A 25,549-nucleotide genomic window follows, 5' to 3' on the forward strand; every position below is an offset into this window, starting at 1 on the left:
TGGACATTAACAACATCAATGCGCTGAGCGGAACCCAGAGATTTTCTTTGTTGAGGCTGGCAGGTCTTACTGTTCATGTTTATTCATACACAGATACACTCCTGCTTCGGATTTGTTTCCCAATTAGCATTTTGTGTTCGGGATGTGAACCGTGGGGACGAGAAAACAAAGCGGTTCAGGATGTAATAGGAGGACAGGTGGTGCGAGCAGCGGGGAGCAGGTAGATGAATGGGCGGGACTCTGCACCCTGCTGCTACTCTGATTGGACAGCAACAGGGTTAGCTGTGACATCAGTGTCCTTGCCTAAGGCTTGTGCCACCGTCCAATACTGATGATGTCACGTGTGCGCATACACACACACACACACACACACACACACACACACACGCGTGCACACACGCACATACACACACTGAGCGAGAGAGAGCTCAAACATTATGATTGACCTATAAGTAAAATCAGTTAATAAACTAAACAGCCTCTGGGCTAAATTGTGATATATTAATTTCTCCTGGAGAAGGGGTGCTATAAAGTCCTCCCCATGCAGTGTACAACATGCCATCAACCATCTTTTTGGAATGAGCTTTTTTTCTGGGCTTTGGGGAAGGGTTGGAGTGGCTATTAGCAGAGAGTTATATGTCTAACGTGTACGAGGGTGATGAGAGTGCAACAATAATTTTAAATTCACTTAACTTCCTACTTAAAAATGAAATCCCTTTGAAAGTAATTACTGAACAATCAGCAATCGCCATTTTCATATCTCAAAATAGTGTTAACCCCATTAACCATGGTTACAACCTCCCCCCCTGTGAAATTGTAGTAACTGAGCAGAAGACATTTAGCATTAAGTGAAAGTATGTATGCCATTAATATTACAATAACTGCCAAAATGGTTCCGCTCTAAACAGTTATAAATGATCAGAAATGACGGAATGACAGACAGCGGAGCAGGAAGAATAGTCACAGGAAGAGACACGGACACCTTCCATCCATATGTGCCACAGACATTTCGACAGCTGGCTGCTCGATACTTGAAGGATGCTGTTTATCTAACTTGTGGGAGGCAATTACTTACACTGTGCTGCACACACACACACACACACACACACACACACACACACACACTCACTAACTCTGTGAATGATAACAACACATATGCTTGTGCGCATTGTACACTTGATGATTCAGCCAGACAGAGGACTAATTAATTCACGCTAAGCTCGCCGTGGGAAGCTGTAAATGATATGCAGTCTAAATCCAACACTTGGCACACACTTTTATCAAGTCTGATTTCTAAGTAGCAGAACAGCACGAATCAGAAAGACAGAATGACCGAAAGCGCTAATGCACAAAGCACCTGTGGACCGGATACATATAGTTGTTTAGTCCAAGCAAGACAAAATTCCATTGTGCAAAGCTTCATTTGAGCATCACGCTGACTCTCGGTGTTGAACAAAACACACTCGAATCCGCATATATCCCTGTAAACGAGCGTAAACTGGTACCAGAACAACACACGTATGCATCCATTCAGAGTTCCACGGGAATCACTTGTAGCTTGATGGCAGGTTGAATACCAAACAGTCGATCCTCTCACAAAAATCCTCTCCATGCGGTCGATGGTGAACTTCTGTGAGTGTGTGCAGCTCTGTGTAGCCTTGCGCGCGCATTTATGTTGGGGGCACATCTGGTCCATGTATGCACTCTGGTCCACAGAAGTGTTAATATTCTGAACACACTGGGTGCACCCAAATCCCATTAATCATGTTTGTGAACGTCTAATCTCAACGTTACTTGCTCTATTTTCATTTTCATGGCTGTCTGTAAGATTTATAATGTCATTTTGAGACTGTGGATTGGGTAAGTGTGCGCCTGCGTGCGTTGTAATGCTATGATACGGAAGTGTGCTCATAGGCGTGTCACCTTGTTCCAGAGAAGGATGTCCTAAATGTGCTCTTAGTGTTCAGAGCTGCACCAGCATGACGGTATAAAATTCTGCCACCTCACATCTGCTGTTGTTTCCACTGTACAGTGGGTGTGTAAATCTCAGTTACTGTGACCAGGGCAAAATGGCACGGTTCCTGTTTGTTACCACGGTGACAGTAAGTGGCTTTTTTAAGAGATGTCCATCCAGATGATAAGATCAGATTACATCAGTGGCAGGCAGAGAGCAGAAACAAACACAGGGATGGGGGGACGAGCCGGGAGAGGGTGGGGATGTTTCCGCTAATGCACCCGACGGACGACAAAACCCCTTCAACCATCCATCTGAGCGTAATGGCCGTTCTGTGGTCAGATGTGGGGAGTCTGCACGGCGAGCTAACCCCGCTAACTGATGGCCGACAGTGTTTGTCCGGACAAACGCTGTCGAGGGACGACAACCCGTAGTGACGGAGCGATTGCTGAGGAAAGACTAGGAGGTGTTTCCATTCAATTCTTTAAATGAAACATATACAGGCACGAAAAAATGAGTCACGCCCCGCCTGTTGGGGTTAAATCCACACGTGCTGGACCAAAGCCAGTTGAGGGACGAGCACATTTAGTTTAACCCAGCCAGCGAGTAAAAATCCAAACATTTCTGCGGATCCAGTCAAGTGATTAAAGGAGGAAACTTTAAACAGCAGTGGCAGCAAAACTCAAATCATTGGCGCTTGTCTTGATTTATCCTGTCTTGTCTTTCTTGTCCTTCAGTTAAAAAAAGTGTCATAAGTGTCACCGGTACTTCTGCAGGTGTAATCATTGTTATCATTATAAAGTATGAGAGCTGGAGGGCATCAGATACCAAACCATTATTACTGCACATATTACACATAGAATATGCATAAACACATCCAATGCTGTCATTTGAATGTCCACTGTTTCTATGTATGGAAGATAATCCATCAGTCACGCTGAATCATTACTGCATCGAACAGACGGCCGTGACACAGAATCTAAATTTCTGCAGAGTTGTGAACCCATTTATCGGAGGACGCGGGAACATTTCAGCAGCGATTCCTTCAAAGCTCTGAATCCCTGGAGGGCAGGTTCAGACAAGAACAGCATGTCTACTGTTCAGCTTGACCTGGAAATACAAGCCAATCCTCCGTGAGCCGTCTGAGAGGGACGTAAGGCAGGAGGTGTTATGGCTTTAGAAATGTAAATGTTAACTTTCTGGTGATTTTCTCATGACATCATGGCCGTCGTTGTGTCATACAAATGTAGTTTACTGATCATTTGTGGGTGAATTTGACCGCCTGTCGACTTATTTAGGCAGTTTTTCCTCAGTTTAGATGAATAAAACAAGGCAAGAGGTGAACCGAAAGACGGTCGTCTCTGGTCAGACTGCAAAAGCTGTGCTGGAGCCTCAAAACTGGGGATGCTCGGCGATTCCTACGACATCTGATGTATGAATCTGCGTCGCCGCTTCAGTACGCTCCTATGACATTCTTGTCATCTGTGCACGTTGTGTGACTATTTCGGCATCATCCTGGCACCCCCGTGCTCCCTTTCAACTCAATTGGATTCGCAGCGTGCGCAAGCCTTTTGCGAAGTGAAGAGAGCGAACTTCACGTCACAAGAACATCGCGGCGTTCCTCCCCAAGTGTTCTACAGGGAAGCGATACAGCGGCGCAGAACCACTTACAACACCAAAATCAATGGCCGCCATTAAACTACTCTGTCTGGCACATCTACTGCACAGCATTACTCTCAGCCCTGGGAGCCAACAATCTGTCCTATTAGATGAGCGAGGCAGCTGTTATGTGTAAGCGTGAACACAGACAACCATCATCGCGGACAGACGACTCACCTCAGTGACATTTACTTATTCTGGTCTTATCATGAAGATGATACCCCAGCGTGGTCAATAAAAATACCACAACGTTAGTGTGAGTGTGTAATTGACGGTGATGTGGGAATGGCAACGTCAGCCCGTTTTCCCTGTGAGGTCATCAAGGCAAAAAGAGGATAGTGTAATTATTTTAGGTCGCAAAGAATGCGTTTAATAATTTCTCGATTACAGAACAGTCTTGGAAAAACTGCACATACAGAGGGAAAGAAATGATGAAAATAAACAGCCCTCCAGACAGAAATGATGAGAAGAGGAACGTTCTGAGTGATCACGAATGAACCAGCGCACGCAAACACACATTGTCAATTTGCGGAATTGTTGCAAACCCTCGCCAGCCTGCGATGATGCAATCGTCTGCCTGTCGCTGCGCGTGAGCTTTATCACTAATTGCAAATCAAGCATTTATCAATGCATAGTAAATTAATTATCAATCAAATTGAGGTTTAGGTTCCCCTAAAAGACCTGGAATGGCCAGTTGAACACTAACCATTTACCTAAATCGGACGTGTTTCAGGTGAAACACCAAAGCTTTGGGATATAATCTGAAAAATTCTATAGACTCAATATAACCTAGTGCACCATCTTATCAACTTGTCAGACCGAGCTCACCTATCAAAGCTTTCGTGACGAGCCAGCTGATATGAGTCATTTTCTCCTACGTACCAAAACTACCGGCGCGCAGTGAACGCAGCACGGCGATGGTTATGATGGTCAGTGTTGCGTAACAGGGCCAGATGGTTTATTTGGCTCCGCCATCGTGTTGGCAACCTGGTGAATCTGTATTCATTTCCTGCATGGCCAATATGGACGGACGGACCCATCTTTGTCACTGGAAAACATGCCAACAGAACCACACAGCGGACTGAGGCAAGCTGCCACGTATCGCGCTGTCTTGTGCTCCATTTGTGTTCATTTCAATCATTTTGTCTTGTGATCGCTGAAGTCAGAGGTTTAACCCCATGTAAATTATTGCAGTGTTTACCAAGCATCAAGGGAAGGTTTTGTTTGTTTATTTTGAGATTAATCCTTAATCTGGACTTCCTGTGCCCCTGTAGATCTGGAGGAAACAGGAGTGATCTCGGCAGGAGTGCAGCTCCGCTCTCCTCCGCCTTGTCTGAGGACATGAGGGAACTGGTTCCATTAAGCTAATGCAGGTTTGATCCATGGTGATGTATGTGATGTGGTACGGTCTTGGGTGAGGGAGGTCAATGTGAAGGTGGGCGTGTGGACCTGTGATAAGATGAGGGCTGGGGGGGAATGTTTCACATTCAAGGGTAGGCATTATCAGAGAGGAGGAGGTGCTTGGCTTGTGTATGCACACCACACCACTAAAGCACATGGGACCCTTCTGAATTTGCATGCCCTGTCCTTAAAGCAATCACAGATAGAGACCCGGATTGCAGACATATCACACACGAGTGGACTCAAACACAGCCAGCAGCTAATGGCTACGCCGTAAGTGTAGGGTTGGTAATCTGTAGTGTTTGGGAGAAACACAGGGTAAAGAAAAGAGCATGGTGTTTACCTTCTAGGTCATTACAGTCATAGTCTTGAGTGAAGCATGGATGGAGACAAAAGCACACACAGACACATAAAGGCAAAGCCACCGCACCTCTTCTGGAGCAGAATAAGCACATTAAGATAGAGAATGAAATGACAATTCATAATGTGGAGCTCAAATGACACCGAATGACTTCCAGGTTGAGGGATTACGTAACTGGTTTGTGGCCAAAAACACAGTGAAGTGATGGCGTGTCGTGAACTGTACAGGAAGGTGATAAACACTGCAGAATGAAAGCAGCAGCAGGGCCAAGGACTAACAGTAACATTAGCAAATGAGCTCAAGGAAAAACAAAATGATCGAACCCCCCCCCACCCCCCACCCCAAAAAGAAGACAGAAAACTTACCTTTGACTCTCTCGCCACGGTTGAGCTGGATCTCCCCCTCCCCCTGAGGCGTGTAGGGCTTCACCACGATGAAGGTGCGTCCTGGGACAGCGCTGTAGAGTTTGCGCTTAGGCCCGCGGGAGCCTGCCAGAGCTGGAGGGGTGTGATGAGGGGGGCTTGGGTCTCTCTGCATTGAGCCCGGGCTGTAAACAAACACATAGGTTACTGTGGTGATCCCGGGGAACTGAAAACCGGATCCCGTGGTCACCGACATGGCTGTCAATGGGACGACAACCTGGTGACACCCCCTGCTCGTTATGGCGGTCATGAACAAGTCCCGGTTCCTTCTACTTCACGCACACCTTCAGTGTTCGTTGGAAGAGTCATGAGCGAGTGTGCTCCTCACCAGCCTCTATCCTTCCTTCCTTCCTTCTCTCTCTTTGCAACACAAGATGCTTCTTTCCTTCTTCCCTTCACCCTCTCCTTCTACTCCTCACCTCTCCCCGGCATCCTAAAGAGGTACGAGCAGGCATGTTTTATGCAGAGAGGGACGGCACTGTTTCCTTCTGTGTGTGGCTCTGTCTGGAAGTCCCCCTTGCTGTCAGACACATCCTGAGTCAGGGTTTACGCAGACGCCCTCCTTCTGAACGGAACAGAGATCCCTTGTGAATCCACCGCTCCGACCGCTCCGGGCTGTAGCGTCCTCGTCTCCCGCTTCTCCTGCAGCGGAGAAGAGAGGCTGGATTCGCTCCCCGACTCCCGCCTCTTCTCCCGGGAGTCCTGCCGCGTCTGCCTCTCCTCTCCTCTCCCCTCCACCCCTCACACACACTCTCCCGCTCGCACGCACTCACACGCACAGTGGCAATGCCGCTCCCGCCGCCGCCACCGCTTCTGCGCACCGCGCCTCCCCTCCCCTTTGACGGCTCGCTTACACTCACGCGCCGCAAGCCCTTTGCATGCATCGTGGTCGCGCGCGCACGCACACGAACGCACAGTCTGCTCGGCCCCCGCTAAGAGTGCACCTTTACCAGCAACACACACGCCACCACGAGCATGCTGCTAACGCATCGCTGACACTCTCGCGCACGCAAACAGGCGTGCACACCAGGACTGATGTCTGCCTGCTATCGTGAATGCGCCACGGATCCCTGAGGCAAGTGAGTGAGTGAGTGAGTGAGTGAGTGAGTGAGTGAGTGAGTGAGTGAGTGAGTGCAGTGGGGCTGGTGCCAAAAAGGTCCATCCCATTTTACACATTGGCAAATAAGACTCTTTTCTTTTACTCTCTTGCTTCCATTATATCCTACAAATGTTTGCATTTGCATCTTCACTCTCTTTCTCTCTCTGTCACGTCCTTAAGTGCTGCCCGAGCTGGATTAGAAGAAGGAACTCTGATACAGCAGAGCTCCTCATTCATCTCCACCCTGCCACCACTGTATGAGTGACATTCATCATTATTACTCTGTGTGTGTGTGTGTGTGTGTGTGTGTGTTTAATTAATTGTCACTGTTCACTTCAATTTGCCCTGAACTGAGTTTGCAGTTTTCTTCCTTGACAATAGGAATCATCCCTTCATTTATTTCCCATTCCCTCCCTCCCTCCCTGCTTGATTTGGAAATCCCGCTTGATTCCAGCCTTTTCTCCATCCTTCCGTCGACACTTCCCTACGCCTCGTCCCCTTCGCCATCGAAGGCGACGGCGTACTGACGGCTTTCCAATTACCGCAGGGACCGAGGGGTCCAGATGACTGCCGCATGTTAATGTTTGAATCCCCAGCCGTGAACATCAGTGGAAGAGGCAGGGGAGAGACAGAAGAGCTGCGGAGGGTTAGACGACTATATCAAAGTGACACACACGGGTGAAAAATGATCCCTTGAAGAATACTTATTAGGATGAGTCAAGTCTGCCTCCGACACTCATGCACCTCTCCAAATCCAAGGCTGGAAACGCAGGTCCCCTACAGCTCTTTGCATCTAAGCCACAAACCATCAGATTGACACGTTTTCACATCCAAATAAACAGTCAGTAATCTCAGTTCACTCAGCTTTAATGATCTGTTGGTATTTTGGGGCTAAAATGCTGTTTCTACTGGCTAGAATGTTTTTTTCTCTCCTCACAAGACTTGACGCTGGCTCTAAGCTCCGCCCTCGAGCGTTGTAATTACCTCATATTCCTGCTGTCTATAACACAAGGTTGCTGCCTCCCTACACTAGCTGTAACATTAAACTACATAAAAGCAAAATAAAGAGCAGAATATTAGTTTCATTAGTATATTGATTGAATGTGGCAGGTGTATGAATCAGACACACATCTTACATACAAACAATGATACAAATATCTTTATAAATATGGAATATCAGAATATATTTCCAAAACTAAGATAGCTGTAAATACAGATAACTGTCTCAAATCTGATACAGAAGCTCTCAGTGTTTCCAAGGATACTTTCTGTCCCCGTAACAATGGCAACTGTCAATAGACAGAAAGGAAATGCAAGCAGCAAGATCCAGAGGAAAATAAGCATTAAAATTAGTCTTAGTCTTCATACAAGCCGAAGGATATCTGATCAAACGTCATGCAAAAGTAGTTCTGATCAGTTGGCAAAAGCATTAGCGCCAATAGTTGTGTGTGTCGACAATCTGATGCTCGATTTGGTCCAATACCGCCTCCCAAAGACAGGTTAACATCTGAATGGGTCGATAATGAGTGAAGCGGCCTCACATCTGAAGTCAGAAAACTCCCGCCGATGCAACAGGAAGTCTCATTAAATGCAATTTGCGCAGAGCCTTTCAGACCGACCGCCATCAGCCTCACATCTTCTCACACGAGTGCCTCTGGCGCTGCAGGTAAATGGGTGTTTCTGCTCCGACAGCCCATCTCTGCAAGGTGAGATGAGCGCCTAACAAACAGAGTCGTAATCAGCGTCACACTTTGCATCCTAATGATCCCCTTCCTGTCCTTTGCTTTGCTGCACCTGAGCAGACACGAGCCCTCTCGGTCTCTCCTTCCCCCACCACCGGAATGTTTATGGATACGGAGGAGGACGCTGGATGTGGACTTAACGGCAATAAGAGAAAAGGTCAATTGATACGATCAAGGTTGTTGATCCCCACGACAGGTATGGCTGGTGGTGGATAAAGAGCAATCTTCCTTTGTGGGGGGGGCTCTGGGCTTTCCCTCAAGGATGGAACTGCATGTCTGAGGGGGACCAGCGCCGAACCTGAAGGACACATCAGGCCCTGAAAAGGTGCATGAGCTGTGGGGGACCCTCATATGTGTTTGGTCCCTCTTCATCACGGTCCCCTCTGCCTCCATCCCTGTTTGCCTTTCTTCTCGGAGTATCAGACACGCTAGGGATAATCTACACGCCAACAGCCTCTGGTGTGACTCATGCAAAAAACCCCAAAAAATAAAAGGAGGAGGGGTGAAAAAGAGGTGAAAAGAGTGAAGAACTTAAGAGAAGAACTAGGAGGTGAAGGGACTTTTGCTTCAGACTCCTTTTCCTGGTGTGAGATCCTTCTTTTTAAATCGGGGTTTTCATACCCGGCAACAGTAAAGTTCAAAGTCCCGAGGCGGCATCACTAAAGACCCACACTCCGGTCCCAACTTTCTCCTCTACTCTCCACATGTTTCTGGGGTACCATGGCGATCGTTTCAACTCCTTGAGTGACCTGTGAGGAGTCTCCAGATTGATCTACGGTCTCATTTTAGTCCAGCTATGCTAATGGCAGCTCTCCTTTGGGAGCCTTGATACGGCAACGGTGAGCTCATTCATACGTAGAAGGTCAGAGAGGACAAGAAGAGGGAAATATCAGATGGAATACAGAATACTCTCTCACTCGAGTGAACATTTCGGAGGCCAGCTGCATATTTTGGAATTTGGCACTGAAATCCCGTCACCTTTTTAACATTCTAAACGACTTTAAACTCCTGTTTATCTCTGGAGTGCAGCACATTAGCCAGGTCTTCCACTCGCACACCTGGCTCCAGTGCGTATGCTGCCAGCTCAATTTGGGTTTTAGGAATAACTTTAAATTATAATGGGAAAGTGCTCCAATGCAATGCGGCCAAAGGATGCCTAATCCTGGAGGACTTCTGCAACCAAAGACGATGCCCAGTTTTAGCTAGTCGAGATGACAACATTATTTTTTCTGGCTCCATCGCTGTAGGGGTAATCACCGGGAAACAAGCTCTGTCTGGTCTTTGCTAATTTTTTTTTCTGCCTTTGTTCTCATTATCTGATAAAGCTTTTACAAAACGATGCTGAAAAACGCAGCATGAACTGCTGCAGGTGCAGATACAGCAGAGCGAGCAGGTTAGCAACACGCTAACGATGTAAATTCACTTCTCATGACTGAATTCACCACAGTGAAAACAATGCTGACTCAGTTTAGCCTCTCAAAGATTCAGTTTGCAGACTCTGTGACGTGATTTAATAAAGTCTGCTGACTGTGTTCTGGCTGCACACTGTCGAGATTAATGACTCGGTGTGTACATGTTTTACAGAGGGGGGGGGGGCGATAGAGAGAGATAGAGCGGCAGAGAGAGAGATTTGACAAGTGGGCTAAAGTGACAGGAGAGTATTACATGGAGAGTTCAGTACAAGTGGAGCTGTGTCTCTAATGCAATTCCCCTGTCAGACAACAGATTAACACACATGCGCTCGTCCACACACACAAGGGGTATGCACTGCAGCTAACAAGTGTCGGTACACTTCACAGTTAGCTCACCCGAGACGCGTTCAGAACCCAGGTTTGCCGTGCAGTTTACCCGTCGGTTGGATATAAAATTCACCATCTTTGTTCCAAAATAGCTACAGCACAGCTACAACTGTGGGTTTATGCATCATTTGAGTGACAGGCTGTTTTGAATTGAGCGGCCCCTCCAGTGACATTACTCATGGTTCTAATTCCAGAACGTACTCTATGTTCCCCACCTCTCCCACCCCCGCCCCCCCCCCCCCGCCTGATTTACAAAATCCCGGCCTTCAATTGGTCCCCACGGTGATCATTATTAGGCGGCTTCCATCTGCAGGAGTTTGAACTGTGCAGGCCCATGTGGGCCAGGCGGTGTGCAGAGAGTACGCGGATGCATTCTACCCTCTGTCTTCTCTGAAAATTGAGAATTTCTTTCTGTTACACATAAATATGGATGCTGCCTGTGCCTGACACACGCCATCATTAGATTCTCCCCCAGACCGGAGCACAGCGTGCGCAGCAGCTACATCAAATCCTCACAATCCTCACACAACAAGCATGATTCCATTCACGCATTCCACCTCCAACTGCTGGCTGTTCAAATCAAACAGGTTCATTATATCTGTGTAGCAGCAAATTTCCACCACATCTGAGAGTCTGTACAGGAAAGAATGAGGAAATGACCCCCCAAAAGTCCCTTTTAACTGGGGGAAAAAGGTGGGTGCCTCTGAGGGAGCATCAGAGGAGAAACGTGCCAGCCGTTGATTTATTTAAGAAAAAAGACAAAAAAATCCAACAGCGACTTTATATTGATTGATGTCATGTTCATCCCCCAGATCAGGCAGAATCAGCCCAAGCAGGAAGCCAAATGCTGCCCAAGGACTAATGAGTGACGCACGCATATCTCAGGGGGATTTGTGGAAGTTGGAAATGTGGTTTAATTATCAGAGAGTGTGCATGATCACATGGCCAAGCGCCGATGATCCGTTTGAAAAGGCAGAGCTGCCCAGTCAGACTCTCTAAGCTCACGCTGTTGGGACTGAGATCGGACCACCATCGCACCCACCTGAGTCTCCCACGATGGCCGTGACCGTGAGGGTAGCCGTGGCTGTGGGAGCGCCTGGGTACCGGCTTGTCTTCTTCGTGCATGTGATGTAGCGAAGGCGAGCGGGAATGGGAAGATCGGGAGCTGCCCGTGCTCTGGAGACTGCTGTCCGGAATTTCCCCATGACGGCTCTGATGAGATATAAGGAGACACCAGCATGTGAATGGAAAAGGAACCCCCCCCCAGGGGTCAAACACGGGTCAACCGTTGCTGCCTCACCTCTCCAAGGCTGCCGTGCTGCTGCCCAAATGCTGGCAGGCTGCGCAGGGAGGGGACGGGGGAGTGACCTCGCCGGCCGCGGGTCTCTCTGTGGGGGGCCTGGCTGTGGATGCGGTCGTGGTCCCCGTTCAGGTTGTTGTCACTCGCTGAGCGGAGCAAGGAGCGTGGCGAGGGCAGGGGGCCGGTCGCCCGTCTGCGGTTGGTGTAGGAGGGGGTCTCCCTGAAAGGCACTGAAAGCAGACAGTCACCAACCGCTAATGTAAAAAAAAAAAAATGGATTCGACACAAACTGAAAGCGCAGGACGGAAACACATTTAAATCGCATCTTAAATTAATGATGAAGTCTAAAGCCTGAATTTAAACCGGCTCCCGTGATTAATGCGTCTAAGGGGGCGGACTGACAGCAATAAGTCCTTTCTGTGACCCAGCAGAACGTTCTGTCCTGCCCTCACTAGATGGCAGAGTTTTCCTGTTCACAATCTCCCGGCTTTCCTTACGCTTTCATCCCTCCTCCGCTCAACTTACCAACGTCTGATGATTTGTGGACCTTTACGATTTCAGCCAGGTCAAAATTTCCTGCAATGATGGCCACCTGTGGAGCACAGAATCCAATGTTACCCTCTCCTCTGTGTCAAACATTTATGGGATGCATTTTTTTAAGAGTCAAACATACCTGAAAGGCAGTCTGGCTGTTGTAATTCTTTATTTCCTTATTGGCCCCCCGGAACAGGAGAACCCGTGCGCAGCTTTCCTGAATGACACAAAAGGTTTTTTTTAGAAGACGGCCGACTGCCGCGGTTTTTCTTTCTCTCCCCCTACGTGGAACGGTGTGCACGTGTGTACACAATCCCACGGTGATGTATGGAAGTACCGCGGCTGTCATTTCCCTGTGTTCTCTCATTTGTCTCTCTGTCAAAGACGGGAGAGCCACCGAGGCTGAATATGAGATTCCGTCCAGGCCTGGAGACTCGGGACAGGTAGCTCCAGCCGCCGGCGAAGGATTTAGAAAGCCTGGAAAAATCTGTGTGATTCCACATGACTTCCACCCTCAACAGCAAAGAAATCAGCTGTCTATATTTGCATGTCTCCATTTAACCGACAAGGAAACTGATATTGAAAATGACACGACTGATCAAACACCCCCCTCCTCACACACACACACACACACACACACACACAACACACACACACACACACGCGCGCACACACACACACACACACGCACGCACTATGAGCACACTCATCGTCCTGCTCAACATTCAGGCTTAATTTCCATCTGCACTGATTACAATATAACTACTGGGTGAACCTCCAGCGTAAGTTATTTCACACTGGCGAGGTCACGGTGACGACCTGGAGCAGCTCTCAGATGTGGCTGCGGAGTTTCCCAATGAATGTCTTCAACTTCACAAAGGCTACACACACCTGAGGGTCGAGGAGAATGAATGTAACAGAATCTAAATTAAATACAAAAGCCAGCACAAATTGGACAGTATAAAAACCCCCAAAAGCACTATATAACAACAGTATAACACTAAATAACAACACATCAGCAAAATAAAACCCGGGAAAAGAGTGCAAGTTGTGATCACCACAAGCTTAATTAACTGTTCCAAGCATTAACAGCAAATAATGTCCAAACGCTCTGATCCAAAACACCATTCCCTGCACACTTCCTCCCTCTGGTGCGTCGCACTATTACCGTATTATGTGTGTAAACGAGCACACAGCCCCTCTGGCAAAAGCACAGCCCCGATTGTAGATTGACAGGCCTGGTTATGAGCGTATGTACTGGCTCAACTGATGGTCGATATGTAATTTAACACAGAGCGGAAGTGAAAGCACCAGCGTTAGGTGGACAGAATGACTCTCGTAGCAGTTTGGGGACTATTTCAGAGACACGTGCACAGATGGAGTGATCATGGATCAGGATTCAGCAGATGAAAGGGTGTATGAAGTACAGAGCGTCTTCTCCTCAGTTAAATGCTTAGCTACGGGTTCTGCGGCAGCTCCGCATGGCTCCGCTCTCAGGATGTCAATGCCTCAGAAAATCTATGTGAATTACTCTGGCTAAATGAACAGGAGGTCCATGTAAACACTGAAGGTGAAAACATGGTGGGTAGAGTCATGAATAATACAACGTTCTTGCTGTTAATTACCCCCGAAAGCACTAAAGAACTAAAAACAACCATAGATAAATGTGAGGGTTTTTTTTTTTACTCATTCATTTAGTGTAAGTGGTCCAATACTGCTGGACCTGGGTGGAGTGTGTGTGTGTGTGTGTTTTTTTTAACCACCTAACACAGGGAGAATCAAACTGGAGGTTTTGTAATCAACTTTTTAAAATGGCATTTCTGTGTGACAACAGGATCTACCTCAGTTTGAGCTCTCTATAGAGTTTTTTGGGGATTAACTCTACATGTTTAAATTTGTATGCCCATTTATATATGCAGGGATATGGTTAGGACAGATTTGTCATCATGACAGATACAACAACGTAACCAGTAGCAAAATATGCAGTTGGTCTCAGAAATGTCCCACAGCTAATACCTTAAGAGATTAGGCCAAACTCATCTGCATTTGTTACATAATGTAGAGCAATATATGACAACATGTCTAAAATATCAATTAAATTAAGATTTCACGCAACTCACAAGCTCAACTCACCCAACAGATACACTCTTTCTATTTATTTTCTTCCTGCTAAATCTTAAGTGCAGACTTGCCCTCTATTAGCTCTGTCAGTGTTAGCATTAGCAATTGTACTGTTGTAATGGAGACACAATTGGTAAGTAAACGGTTCAAATCGTGTTTTGGCTACAGCCAGTTTGCATTACGCAGTATCATTAACCAAGCAAACAACTTTATTTTGGCTCTCTAGCGCCCTCTGCTGCAGGGCATATATGCTTTAATCAACAAATGCAACTTACAGAAGTCAAAGTAGTGGACGCGGATAGATTTTACCACCTACATCACTATGAGTTTTAGTGCACACACACACACACACACACACCACACACACACACACATGAACACACACGCACACACATGAACACACACACACACACACACACACACACACAGACCAATTACAGTTTGGGCCATCTGTCTTGTTCTAGTCCCGATAGCTTCCTTTAGGAATTCATTAACAAACCAGCAGTCCTCACCCTGGTTTGCAATTGCATTAATTCACTGCAACGCACAGTCGGCCAAAGACAGTCGTTTACAGTGTAAAAGACAACTCATGTATGAAAAGTGTGACAGATGGATCCTCTCAAGGCCGTATCCCCGCATCTGAGGCTCCTTTCTCTTGTGAGTATGAGAGCAGATTCAACATCCTCCACTGAGTGTAGAACTTAATTCCTTTACACTGATTCGTGAAATCACATATTTCAGATTCTGTTTCTCGTCACATTATTCCAATAATGTGCAATACAACAAAGGCAGAATCGATATTGATGACATCTGCATCTTGCTCACTGCTGTTGCCCCCCCCCATCTTCCTTTTAGCTGCTGTGCCCCCCCTTTAACTCAGCCAGCCCTCTCTTACTGCTCATCGTCCTATTACAGTACACTGCTGATTATCTTATCCAACATTTCACTCCTCTTTTCCTCTTTTCCCCTTATCGGTCCCTTTTTTCTGCAATAGTGGCTTCGCAGTCAATTCTACACGCACTGATTTCTTTTTGTGATGCTCCCCAATCACGAGCCGGCTGAAAACAACAGAGTGTATCTATAGGATCCATCTACTAAATGTGGTGTCCGACGGCCGATGGCAGCCGTCTTCAGCAGAAGAAATAGAGAATTCATTACAAGAGAGAAGCTAGACAAACCTGCACCTACATGAGCAGGCACACAGACATGCATGTATGCCCCCTTCCCCAGAACTCAGGACCTGAGCTCCTTACCCACACCTCAACCACCCCATCAAACCCCTCCAACCCCAACTCTGACCCTAATCCTGACCTAATCCTGACCTCAACCTCAAAAACTCCCTTGAAGTTGTGAGTACCATCTTAAAAGTCGTGATCTCCCAAAAAGGGCCTCACATTGATAGTAATATGTACTTTTTGTACACACACACGCACACATGCACACATTTAATGAAATGAAGCAAGCGCTACCCTCGTCTAGATCTTCTGTTTTATATCTTAAACCTTTTCTTCCAGCAGACTCAAACCAAACAGAACATGTGTAGCTCGGATTATACACATAATTAAGGCTCAAAGTTTAAATATTATAAAGCAATCTTTTTTTAGTGCCCAGAGAGGAAACTTCACTGCGCATATAATCACTGAGGTGCGACCAATTGGGGGTTCAGTACCTTGCTGAAGGGCACTTCAACAGTACTCTAGAAACCTGCACCTCTCCTGTGACCAGATCATCTTCAAATTGAGCTATCAAAGGTGTTTTGACCAGAAGTCCAACACCCGGAAAACACAGTGGCCCCCAAGTAACACGAAATATGGCCAGAGGTTTATACTTCAACATTATTTCATGCTTGTGTTGCTGTCTTCAGAGGTGGTTCTGACCCATCTGTCCATTCATAGCTTTGCCTATTTGCTTGGATGGAGTTTGGCAAAGCCTTTAAAATAAATGTGGGAAAACAATTTTGATGTGGCTGCAGACAAAACAGCAGATGCCGAATTTACGATGGTAAAAGCGCATTATAAACGTTGCATATTCAAAACTACAGCTGCAAACCCCAGTATCTTTTCTGATTCTTTATTATTCTTTATCCACACAGATTCAAAGGATTTGACCCGATGAAAAACGTTTTATTTGTTGCGATATGCTGCGCATAAAGAACATGACCAGGAAATTGAGCCTGAGGATCAGTAAAGTGCAAACTTGATCTTTGCTCTGCATGCTCAACATTAACCATTTTAACTAAACAGCGCACAAATAGTCACCTCGTACATTTTCATTGTGTTTTGCCTCTTTTTTTTTGTTCTAAATTGCAGCACGTACGGTTTAATCGCCCTTCCTGTCATTTATTCCTGATACTTGTTTGTTTTGGTGTCACGCCAACACTTTTCCCGCTGCACATTTAATCCATTATAACAACAGAGTGGAGAACACCAGCAGGTAAAGGACACCTCTGCTTCACACAGCCATTAAACACAAGTGTGCACGTGAAGTCGACGTGAAAACACCAGCGTCACGTGGATGTGACACTTAAAAAAAAACACCTGATACAATAGTAATAATAATAATAATTCCAGCCTTAATGTGAAGCAGGAGGACATCAGAACACAAAAAGCAGGATTTAAATGGTCTTCACCTGGTTGTAGAGAGCACACACATGCAGGGCAGTGTTTCCAGATGCATTCTGGGCACTCATGTCAGCTCCGTAGAACAGCAGGTGTTCCAGGTGTTGCACGTGGCCGTATCGGCAGGCCTGAAAGCAGAGACTCACGCTCAACTCACAATAAAGCAACAATAAACAAAAGGGAAATTGAGGAGTTGTTTCTATGTCTGCACACTTTCAGGAACGTCCATCATCTGAAGCCAACGTGTATGTAAATGAAGTGTCCAGGATTGTGTTGTACCACAAAAAAGGGGTAGAGATTTGGCTGTGGGAGTGGTTTTCCTAATATCAAGTTAATATGGTCACTTATCTTTAAATAAAAGGGAAAATTAGGAGGGCGCAGATGTTTGTGGCCATGGGGACCTTCTCAAGGAACAAAAACCAAGCCCTCAGACTGTGAAAAAGGCACGAGGAACTTGCCCGTTTCTGGAAAAGCGAGCCGTTTACCTGGTGTATCTCCTGCCAGCCGTTCTCATCCACGCAGCCGACCTGGGCGTGATCGTGCAGCAGCAGCTCGCAGCAGTAGGGGTCTCCTCCAACCATGGAGCTGTGATAGAGGGGAGTCAAACCCCGGCTGTCCTTGTAGTCCGGTGACGCACCCAGGTCCAACAGCGTCTGACAGAGTAGGAAGAAACACACATCATTTCCCCAGTACACAACGTGGAGGTCACACAGACCTTCAAATCTGAACCTCTTTATTCCTTCCAAACAAGGAAATAGAACCACGATCTGTGATGCCCATCGCATTTATAGTAAAGATCACATTGGATGCACATTTCTCCAGCAAGCCTTGAAAACGCTACTGGCATCATTTCGCCGCAGCTCAATCGCAGCAAATGTAAACGTTGCCACGCCAACGAGAGGAAGCGCGGAGGAGGGTGACAGCTGAGAGCTGAGGTCGAGGTCATCCGAAAGAGCCGGGGCACTCGAGTGTGCAGCGTCTTCCTCTGCACGTGTTCATGATGGACACCAGAGAGGGGGGAGTCTGGCGTCTGCGTCTCAACCTCCTGCGAAACCCTTCACTCAAAATGTCAACATGTGGAAAGACCTCAGTCGGGTGTTCGCTGGAAGGCGGCGACCCAAACGAACCCTGTCTTTGGTTAAATGCTTTCTTCCTGTCGCGTTCGAAAGGGTGCTGCGGCACATTTGTCACCGATTCCGCTGACAATTCCGCTGCCACGCTCGTCAATGTGCTTCCTGTGCCGAATAATTTGCTTTGGGCTTTAAAACTGGGCCCAGTGACGTCAAATATGTTGACGGTGGTGTACAATGAAAGTGGAAATGACGAATTACAACATTAACATTTCTGACTCACCAGGAAATCAGTGAAAAAACCTTTCATTTGGATGACAAGCCTCAAATACCACATACGGAAAGGCCAGCCCAGCCCATTCAAGGAGCACTTGTTATGCCTCCTACAGTATATCAAGTAATTTGTCAAGCATCTGAACATAATTGCTCAGATGTTATCTACTGGCGATCGCCTGCCTGCTGACGCTCGCTCACCCCAGGGGGAAGTTTCCAAGCAGGCATTTGAAGGGACAAATAAAGATGAGTCAGGGTTCCGGTGTGATCGGGGTGCGACGCACTCACTATAAGGGCCGTGTGGTTCTTGCTGCGCACGGCCTTGTGCAGGGCGGTGATGCCGTCCTTCGTTCGGAAATCCAGATGCGCGCCTCCGTTCTTGAGCACTTTGATGAGATCCGCGCATCCCTCCAGCTTTGCTGCCAGCGTTAAGGGACATTCTGAGGGGGAGCGAGCAAACAATTAAAGGAGAAATGATTCAATTATCCACATTTGGTGGAAAGTTAGAGGAAGTTCCGGGGACTTGGACGACTGTTTTGGCTCCTTCGCTTCACGGCTCCACTGTCAGACCACAGGTCAGCCAACAGGGAAATCGCCTCCAAGGCTGGACAATTATTTGTATAAACTTGAGGAGATTAGCAGGACACGTAATCCCATTCTGGCCAGCATGCAGATGGCTCATTTCAGAAAATCCAAATCATTCTGGAGTGAAATTAGGGAGAGTGACAGCCGGAGAGAAACCCGGCACATTCCCATACCTCCTGTGTCTGGATCATGGAAGTTGGGGTCCAGGCCTTTATCCAGGAACCTTGAAACCTTTTCGATGTTCCTCTGCTGCACATGCTCCATAAACTTCTTCAGATTTGCCTAATGGAGGGAGACGGAGGGGAAAGGGGATGGGGGAAGCGGAGAGAAAGACAGGCGTGATTGGGTGATGTAAGACTGGGGAGGGGGATGTTTAATAATGCAGTTCTGAGATGAAAGCTGCTTTCTGCTTCTCTTTGAAAGGATGTAGTCCTGTGCCGTCATGCCAAGCAAATGGCCCATGTGCAGCAAGTATGGAAGCGTTGAGAGGATGGACAGAAAGAGGAGGAGGAGGATAAAACCGACACTTCCTCTCATACAGACGCACAACACACAAAGAAAGTTTCCATTGGGGTGGAATCCATCCTTGTGTTCACCCTCACTTATTTTACATAAAGTGGCAGCGCACAGTGATATTGAACCAATGCGAGTAAATGTTCTAAATGATAAATAATCACTAATCAGCAGTAACGGGTCCTTCGTTAACATCCTGCCTTATCTCAACCTTCCCCAGCTTCATAACTATATAAAATCCAGACAGGCAAAACCTCCCTGACACACACGCACACTACATTTTACACAGCTTAAGATTAAGATTAAGATGGACTTAACACCTGAGCTCTTAACATTTGATGCCATTTGCTTTGGAAAGACGGGCAAACGTGCGCTCTCAGCCGCTGGTTCAGCACTCACCGTGTGCAGCATGGTAGAGCCTGGATCCTTTCCTTAACCGTCACGCTCAGCACCTTCCGAATGTCACACACCCCCTTTTCTCTCCTCCTTTTCTTTGAGTCATCTGCAGCACACCTGCCTCCTCCAAGCCTCCACACACACGCAAGGCATACTGACACACAGCGCTGGGAGATGCCGACCGCCGCTTCCGACCATCTCCGAGTCCAACTGAGTGAAAGAAATTCACTTTGGTTTCCTCCTCGTTTTTTTTTTTTTTTTTAAATGCTCAGTGAGGCAGTTGTTATGGCGATGGCATACAAAGACGGCTCCGCCAGCCAATGTCCACGAGTAGGAAGATCACTGAGTTTTTTCACGTGCGTGTGTGTGCGCGTGTGTGTGTGTATGTGTGCGTGTGTGTGTGTGCATATAATAGCTTGGAAATGCTATGAAGTGGTCGGGGGATGATTTGTAAAGCATCAGCTGAATGGGATGGGTGTTTTATTTCCTGCTGATCAATGGTCTGATAAACACTCTTGGTATTCTCTCCATCCTCTCTGCATCACACACACCAAGACGCACACATTCAGCTACGGTCAAGGACAACAGCGTGCTGGCACAGACTCAAAGCTGCGTGCACAAGTACGATAGTGACTGTCACAGTCTGACTTATTCTGATAGAGCAACAGTCGTTAAAGGGAATCGTGTGTTTCAACACAATCCGATGAAAGGGACGTATAGAACAACCTCATCCGACTCAAATTCTCAGTTCAGCATTTCCAGATTTGCCCTATTTTTTATTTTTTTAAAATCTTTGGTGCATATCAAAAACACTGGAGCTTTGATGTCAGCACTTTCTTGTCCACTGTTTGATTCTGGTGAAAAAGAAAAAAATCTTCAGTTGCTTCAGACGAATTAGACGGAAGTTCAGCGATATAAACCTCAAACTGTTTCATGTAAAAGCGCCGCCTGTCAAAGAAAGATCTGCCTGTTCTATTTTAATTTTCATTCATCGTGGCAGCAGACGTGGGTGGTGGGCTAAAACCCTACAACCCCTTCAACCACATGTCAGAAAAGGCTCCTGCCTTACAAAGTTAAGTGGATGTTGGAGTCGAAGTAATACTTTAGCAAACATTTAGCCAATCGGTACCACATTCTGACAAATCCCCCCTAAGGGGAAACAGATTTTTCTATCCTTGTGAGGTCCTGTCTTTTCTCAGCACCAGAAAACTGCCAGAGAAGTCAAACACAGGGGTCTGTATGCTGGGGGTTGCATGCAAGATCTCATGCATGTATGCATGTGTGGGTGTGTTTCTATGAGTGTATGCCTGTGCGAATGTATATATGACCGTACATATAGTCCTATGCATGTATATATAGGTTTACATGCATGTGTCTGATTTAATAGGACGCACAGATGAGTCTAGACATAACTAGAATGTTCACAAGAATATAAACGCGTGCCAAGTGACAACAGCTGACTACTATCCTGATTAATGTCTGCAGATGTAACACAGCTACTGGAAGTAATGTAAGTCCCATCACCCCCACCCCCACCCATTCCAACCGAAGGACTATTGCACGGTTCTAAGATGCATCTGAGTCCTCTTTCACTTTGGAAGGAGAGATGCGCTCTTTGACTCTGTGTTTACGGCAAATGGAGGATCAGATGGCTGCATTCACCAGTGATCGCAAACAACCAGGAGCATTTTTGGAAAGTGACATTTGCCAGCTAAATCACAGTCATATAACTGATCATTAGAGCTTGATGGTTTCTCACCTTGAAGCATTTGTGTCTCGTGGATGATGGACAGATGACACCCGTGTGAGCAATAAAGGGCCGTTTCTGAGACGCATAAACGCAGAAACAACAGTAGATGCTCAGAGACGCACATACTTACCTGTCTAAAGCAAAGCCCCAGTGAAGGCTGCACCGTGGTAAAGATGGATTATCTCTGCTGTGCTGATTAAGTTAAAAAGACACGCGAGACACACAAAAAATAGCAGAGAATGGCCGAGAGGAAGGCAGGAACGACATATAGTCTTTCATCCAACGGCGGCAGCCATCGACACTCAGCATCTGATGGCAATTTCCCAACATGTTAATGTAGGAAAATACTATCTGCTCGGCACTGGATTTGTTGGAAATGTGATTCTTGTCTGTGTGTTATTTTCAGACCAGAGCAGATACAAGAGAAAGACGGTAGCTTTCTGGTAGCTACTTCCTATACTGAAACAAATAAAACAGCACAATAGTGTGGTGAAATGTAGGTCGTACATCTGCCGTCTGAGAATAATCAAAGAATTTGATTTCATGAAGATTATTCCTGATTTTTCCGTTATTTGGCAGATTATTCCTACATTTCACCATTTCAAACAACGGTGGACTGTTGTTACCTGGATGAGGGGCCACAACAATTTATGTCTTGTTTGTACTGGTTTTAATAGGTTTTATTATCAGGTTTCTTCCGCTCTTTTAAACCGTGGTCCTCCCGAAGCTCCTCACAAGGAGGACGACCTCCTCGGCAGCTCACATCCAGCTATATGTGATCCATACGGGCGCTGCCCTGACACTATCACTGCCCCATTTTTACACTCGTTACCACAGGGCTCTGTGGCCCCCCGGTCCCTCACAGCTGGCCTTCAGTGCAGTGAGCAGTAATTACAACGATCAAGTAAATGAAGCGCAGTCATGAATTGATCGCGTGAGCCTGCCTGGAAAATACACACATCCTCAGGAAGCATCACCAAGTGTGTGATGGGGGGCAGATGATTTAACCTGTCAGGGCTGTCAGAGCCAGCTGCGGTTCTGAGGCCACATCAGGAACGCTGGCTTCAGTCAGAGAAACTCACACACACGTGACTTCTGCAGGACCCAGGAGCAGGTCAGCTGCCAGCTGAGGCACGTGCGCGCGTCACGTTCTAGCTCACGAGCAAGGTTCCATTTATTGAGTGGTTCCCCGTGACGAAGAAACAGTTCATTGGAGTTTATGAATGGAGTGTAAATGTCAATAACCAGTAGCGGGATTCCACAGTCAACCACTGTTTGTCTGCTGTGTCAAAAGGAATAACGAGTTTTTCGGAGCGCAGCAACACTTAAAGGATTACGCTACTTCACAGGTTCATTTGAAAGTTCTTTTTATATTTATTATCATCTGAAACTATTGAACTGAGACTCTCACAAGGCCTAACATCTCTCAAAATACTGTTCATCCCTTTTTTTTCGGCGGGTGGGGGGGGCTGGCAAATGGTTTAGCTAGTTTTATTTGTCGGTTTATTCTATAATTCATAGATTTATTGCATAGCAGTGACGGTCTAGAAGTATGTTCGTATTAAAAATGCAGCACAAGGATGTGGTGTGGCAGAAGACATGGCACAAATGGGTCACGTGCACAGAAGATGGAAAGAAGAAGTGCAACGATGTGGCAGGAGGAGAAAAAAGACATCTTATTATTATACTTGAAGCTTATAGGCTTTCAACTGGTAAAGCGCTAATGAGGCAAATATTTATTTTAAAAGCACAGATGATTTGAGTGGGGGAAAAACACATACACTTTTTGTAGTTATCTGTTTTTCCTGCGTCTGTCCCTCTCCCTGAACCTGAAACCTCATCTTTGTTTCTTCTCTTATGGCTACTTCTGTGAAAAGCTCTCAGCAGGCTTTCATGACTGACCTCAATCAGAGCCGGGCAGAATGAAGCGGCTAATGAAGCAAGTTACACAGAGGGGGCGAACAGAAGAGGACATTCATGTTTGTCTGGCTGTGTTTGCTTCATTTTGATCCCCCTCTTGATTGGGGAGACTCACTGTTGTCGTGGAAGCAGTAGCAGTTCTCACCAATGTAATCCTGCTCTTCATCTATCATCAGTAGCTCCTGTGTCAGCCTTTCATTTGACATGGGACCCCTATAAATGTTCAGTTCTAAGTTCAAATTCTCTATTTAAAAAAAAAAAAAAGGTCGCGGCGCCTCCTTAATCCAGTATTGTGCCCAACCGTGGCTAAAGTGCTTAAAGTGTTCGGCTTTTAGCTGCAAAAAAAATGAGTGGATCGCAAGGACTAGGGTTTCTTCTGAAGGGACTCTTCAGCCTTTACTGTACAGCAAATAATAAATCATGGTAATATGATACACCTTAAGGGCCGATGAGAAGAGTAGCCACACACAAGAAAGTAATTGAGGTGTGAGGATATATGGTATTGCACTACCTTCCTCTCTCTCTCTCTCTCTCTCTCTCTCACTCATGCAGACACACACACACACACACACACCAAACCAAATAAACACTTCCTGACTCATAGAGTCCTGCATTAAACAGAAAATCTATTCCTCCATGAGTGCAATAGAAAAAAAACATGTCGCTATAAGGTGTTGCTATAGCAACAACGTCGAACATGGTATTAGATTAAATGATTCTGTCAAACATGGAATTCATTTCCACACCTCTTTAGAAGGCTTAGTCTGCATTATGATATTCACACAATTGAGTGTCTTAATTTAAATAATCTGCTGCCCCTGCAGGGATTCCGTAGAGTTTCACGGTGTTTGCACCTCGCTCATTTGGAGGATCCTGCTCTTCCTATTGATGGTTTTGAAGGATTACGGAAGCAAAAAGAGAAAAGGATACAAAGATTGAGCCACCAAAAAGCCCCTCTGTGTTTGAGCAGAGAGCCGGTCTCCACCTGGAGCCCTGCCATCAGCTGACGAGGCGCACACATACCAGCACGGTTCCAGTACGGTTCCCCTCGCCTGACTGCTGCCTCGCTTCCACGCCAAATTAAATTAGACACAGAGACAGATAACTAACGTGACCTGCTTTTAAAAATACTCATTTAACGCTCATATCAGATGCTGATGGCTGGAAATCTGAAGAGAGATCTAAACAGAGCGATATGACCTGACCTTGCTTTAAACGTGCAGAAAATTTAACTCTGACAGAGAAATCCCCGAAGAACCCGAATCTACGGGTGTCTCATTCACATCGCTGGCAACGGGTGACCTGCGCAGGCTAAAATGTGACAGTTCCATTCACTCCTAATGTCAAACACGTTAGCATAAGTGCGGTGCGTCTAACCTCTGCAGCGCGGATCCTCGCGGCTCTTTCTGATCGCAGCAGCATGATGCCTCCTCGTTAAGTCTTTTCAGAAGCATGAACAGGAAAGACATGAGCCCTCTGTGTTTCACTTGATGGGACAGTTTGGACAGGTGAGTCCGTACGAGCTAAATGTGGCCGCGCGGCCCGAAGGCTGCAGTAAACACACGGCCTCATCAACACGCTCGCAAACATGCAAAGCTCGGGACCATTGTTTGCGGATCCCCAAAACATTCTGCTGTCCATTCATTCAGGTCCACACAGCGCTCTGGCCGCGGCGGCCGCTTGGCCTCGACCAACATTGTCTCATTGTGTGGTCCAGCCCTGGCTCCATTTTTCCCAACAGAAAAGAAACAACAAAACAGGAAAGTGAAACAGGTATGAGAATGATCCTATGAGGTCTTGACGCCACACAGGAAGCACAGCGATGATCTCAGTCGAAGGTTCATGATGTAGATCCACATCTCAGTGACATAAAAGGAGACCGATGGCCAATAAAAACCATTCCCATAAACTTTGGTGAATGCAGCTTCTCCCAGGTGTTACACAGAAGCCTTCTCAGGCAGCCAGGACAGATTCACAACATTACAGCTGCGAACCACAGAACACAGACTGTCTGAAACGAAGTTTGGGCGCA

At 46.6% G+C, this 25,549-nt stretch overlaps 1 protein-coding gene across 1 annotated transcript in view; it reads right to left on the reverse strand.

Annotated features, from left to right (window-relative positions):
• shank3a (SH3 and multiple ankyrin repeat domains 3a) overlaps nt 1–25,549 on the reverse strand; it is an 83,833-nt gene that overhangs the window by 34,136 nt on the left and 24,148 nt on the right. The window contains 10 exon segments of the mRNA XM_057051257.1: nt 5,358–5,381; nt 5,741–5,922; nt 11,480–11,649; nt 11,738–11,967; nt 12,263–12,329; nt 12,411–12,488; nt 17,022–17,138; nt 17,496–17,663; nt 18,642–18,793; nt 19,112–19,220. Coding sequence (XP_056907237.1) covers nt 5,358–5,381; nt 5,741–5,922; nt 11,480–11,649; nt 11,738–11,967; nt 12,263–12,329; nt 12,411–12,488; nt 17,022–17,138; nt 17,496–17,663; nt 18,642–18,793; nt 19,112–19,220 — 1,297 coding nt within the window.

This window comes from Takifugu flavidus, chromosome 13 (assembly GCF_003711565.1).
Source record: "Takifugu flavidus isolate HTHZ2018 chromosome 13, ASM371156v2, whole genome shotgun sequence".
In the NCBI taxonomy this organism is placed as follows: Eukaryota; Metazoa; Chordata; class Actinopteri; order Tetraodontiformes; family Tetraodontidae; genus Takifugu; species Takifugu flavidus.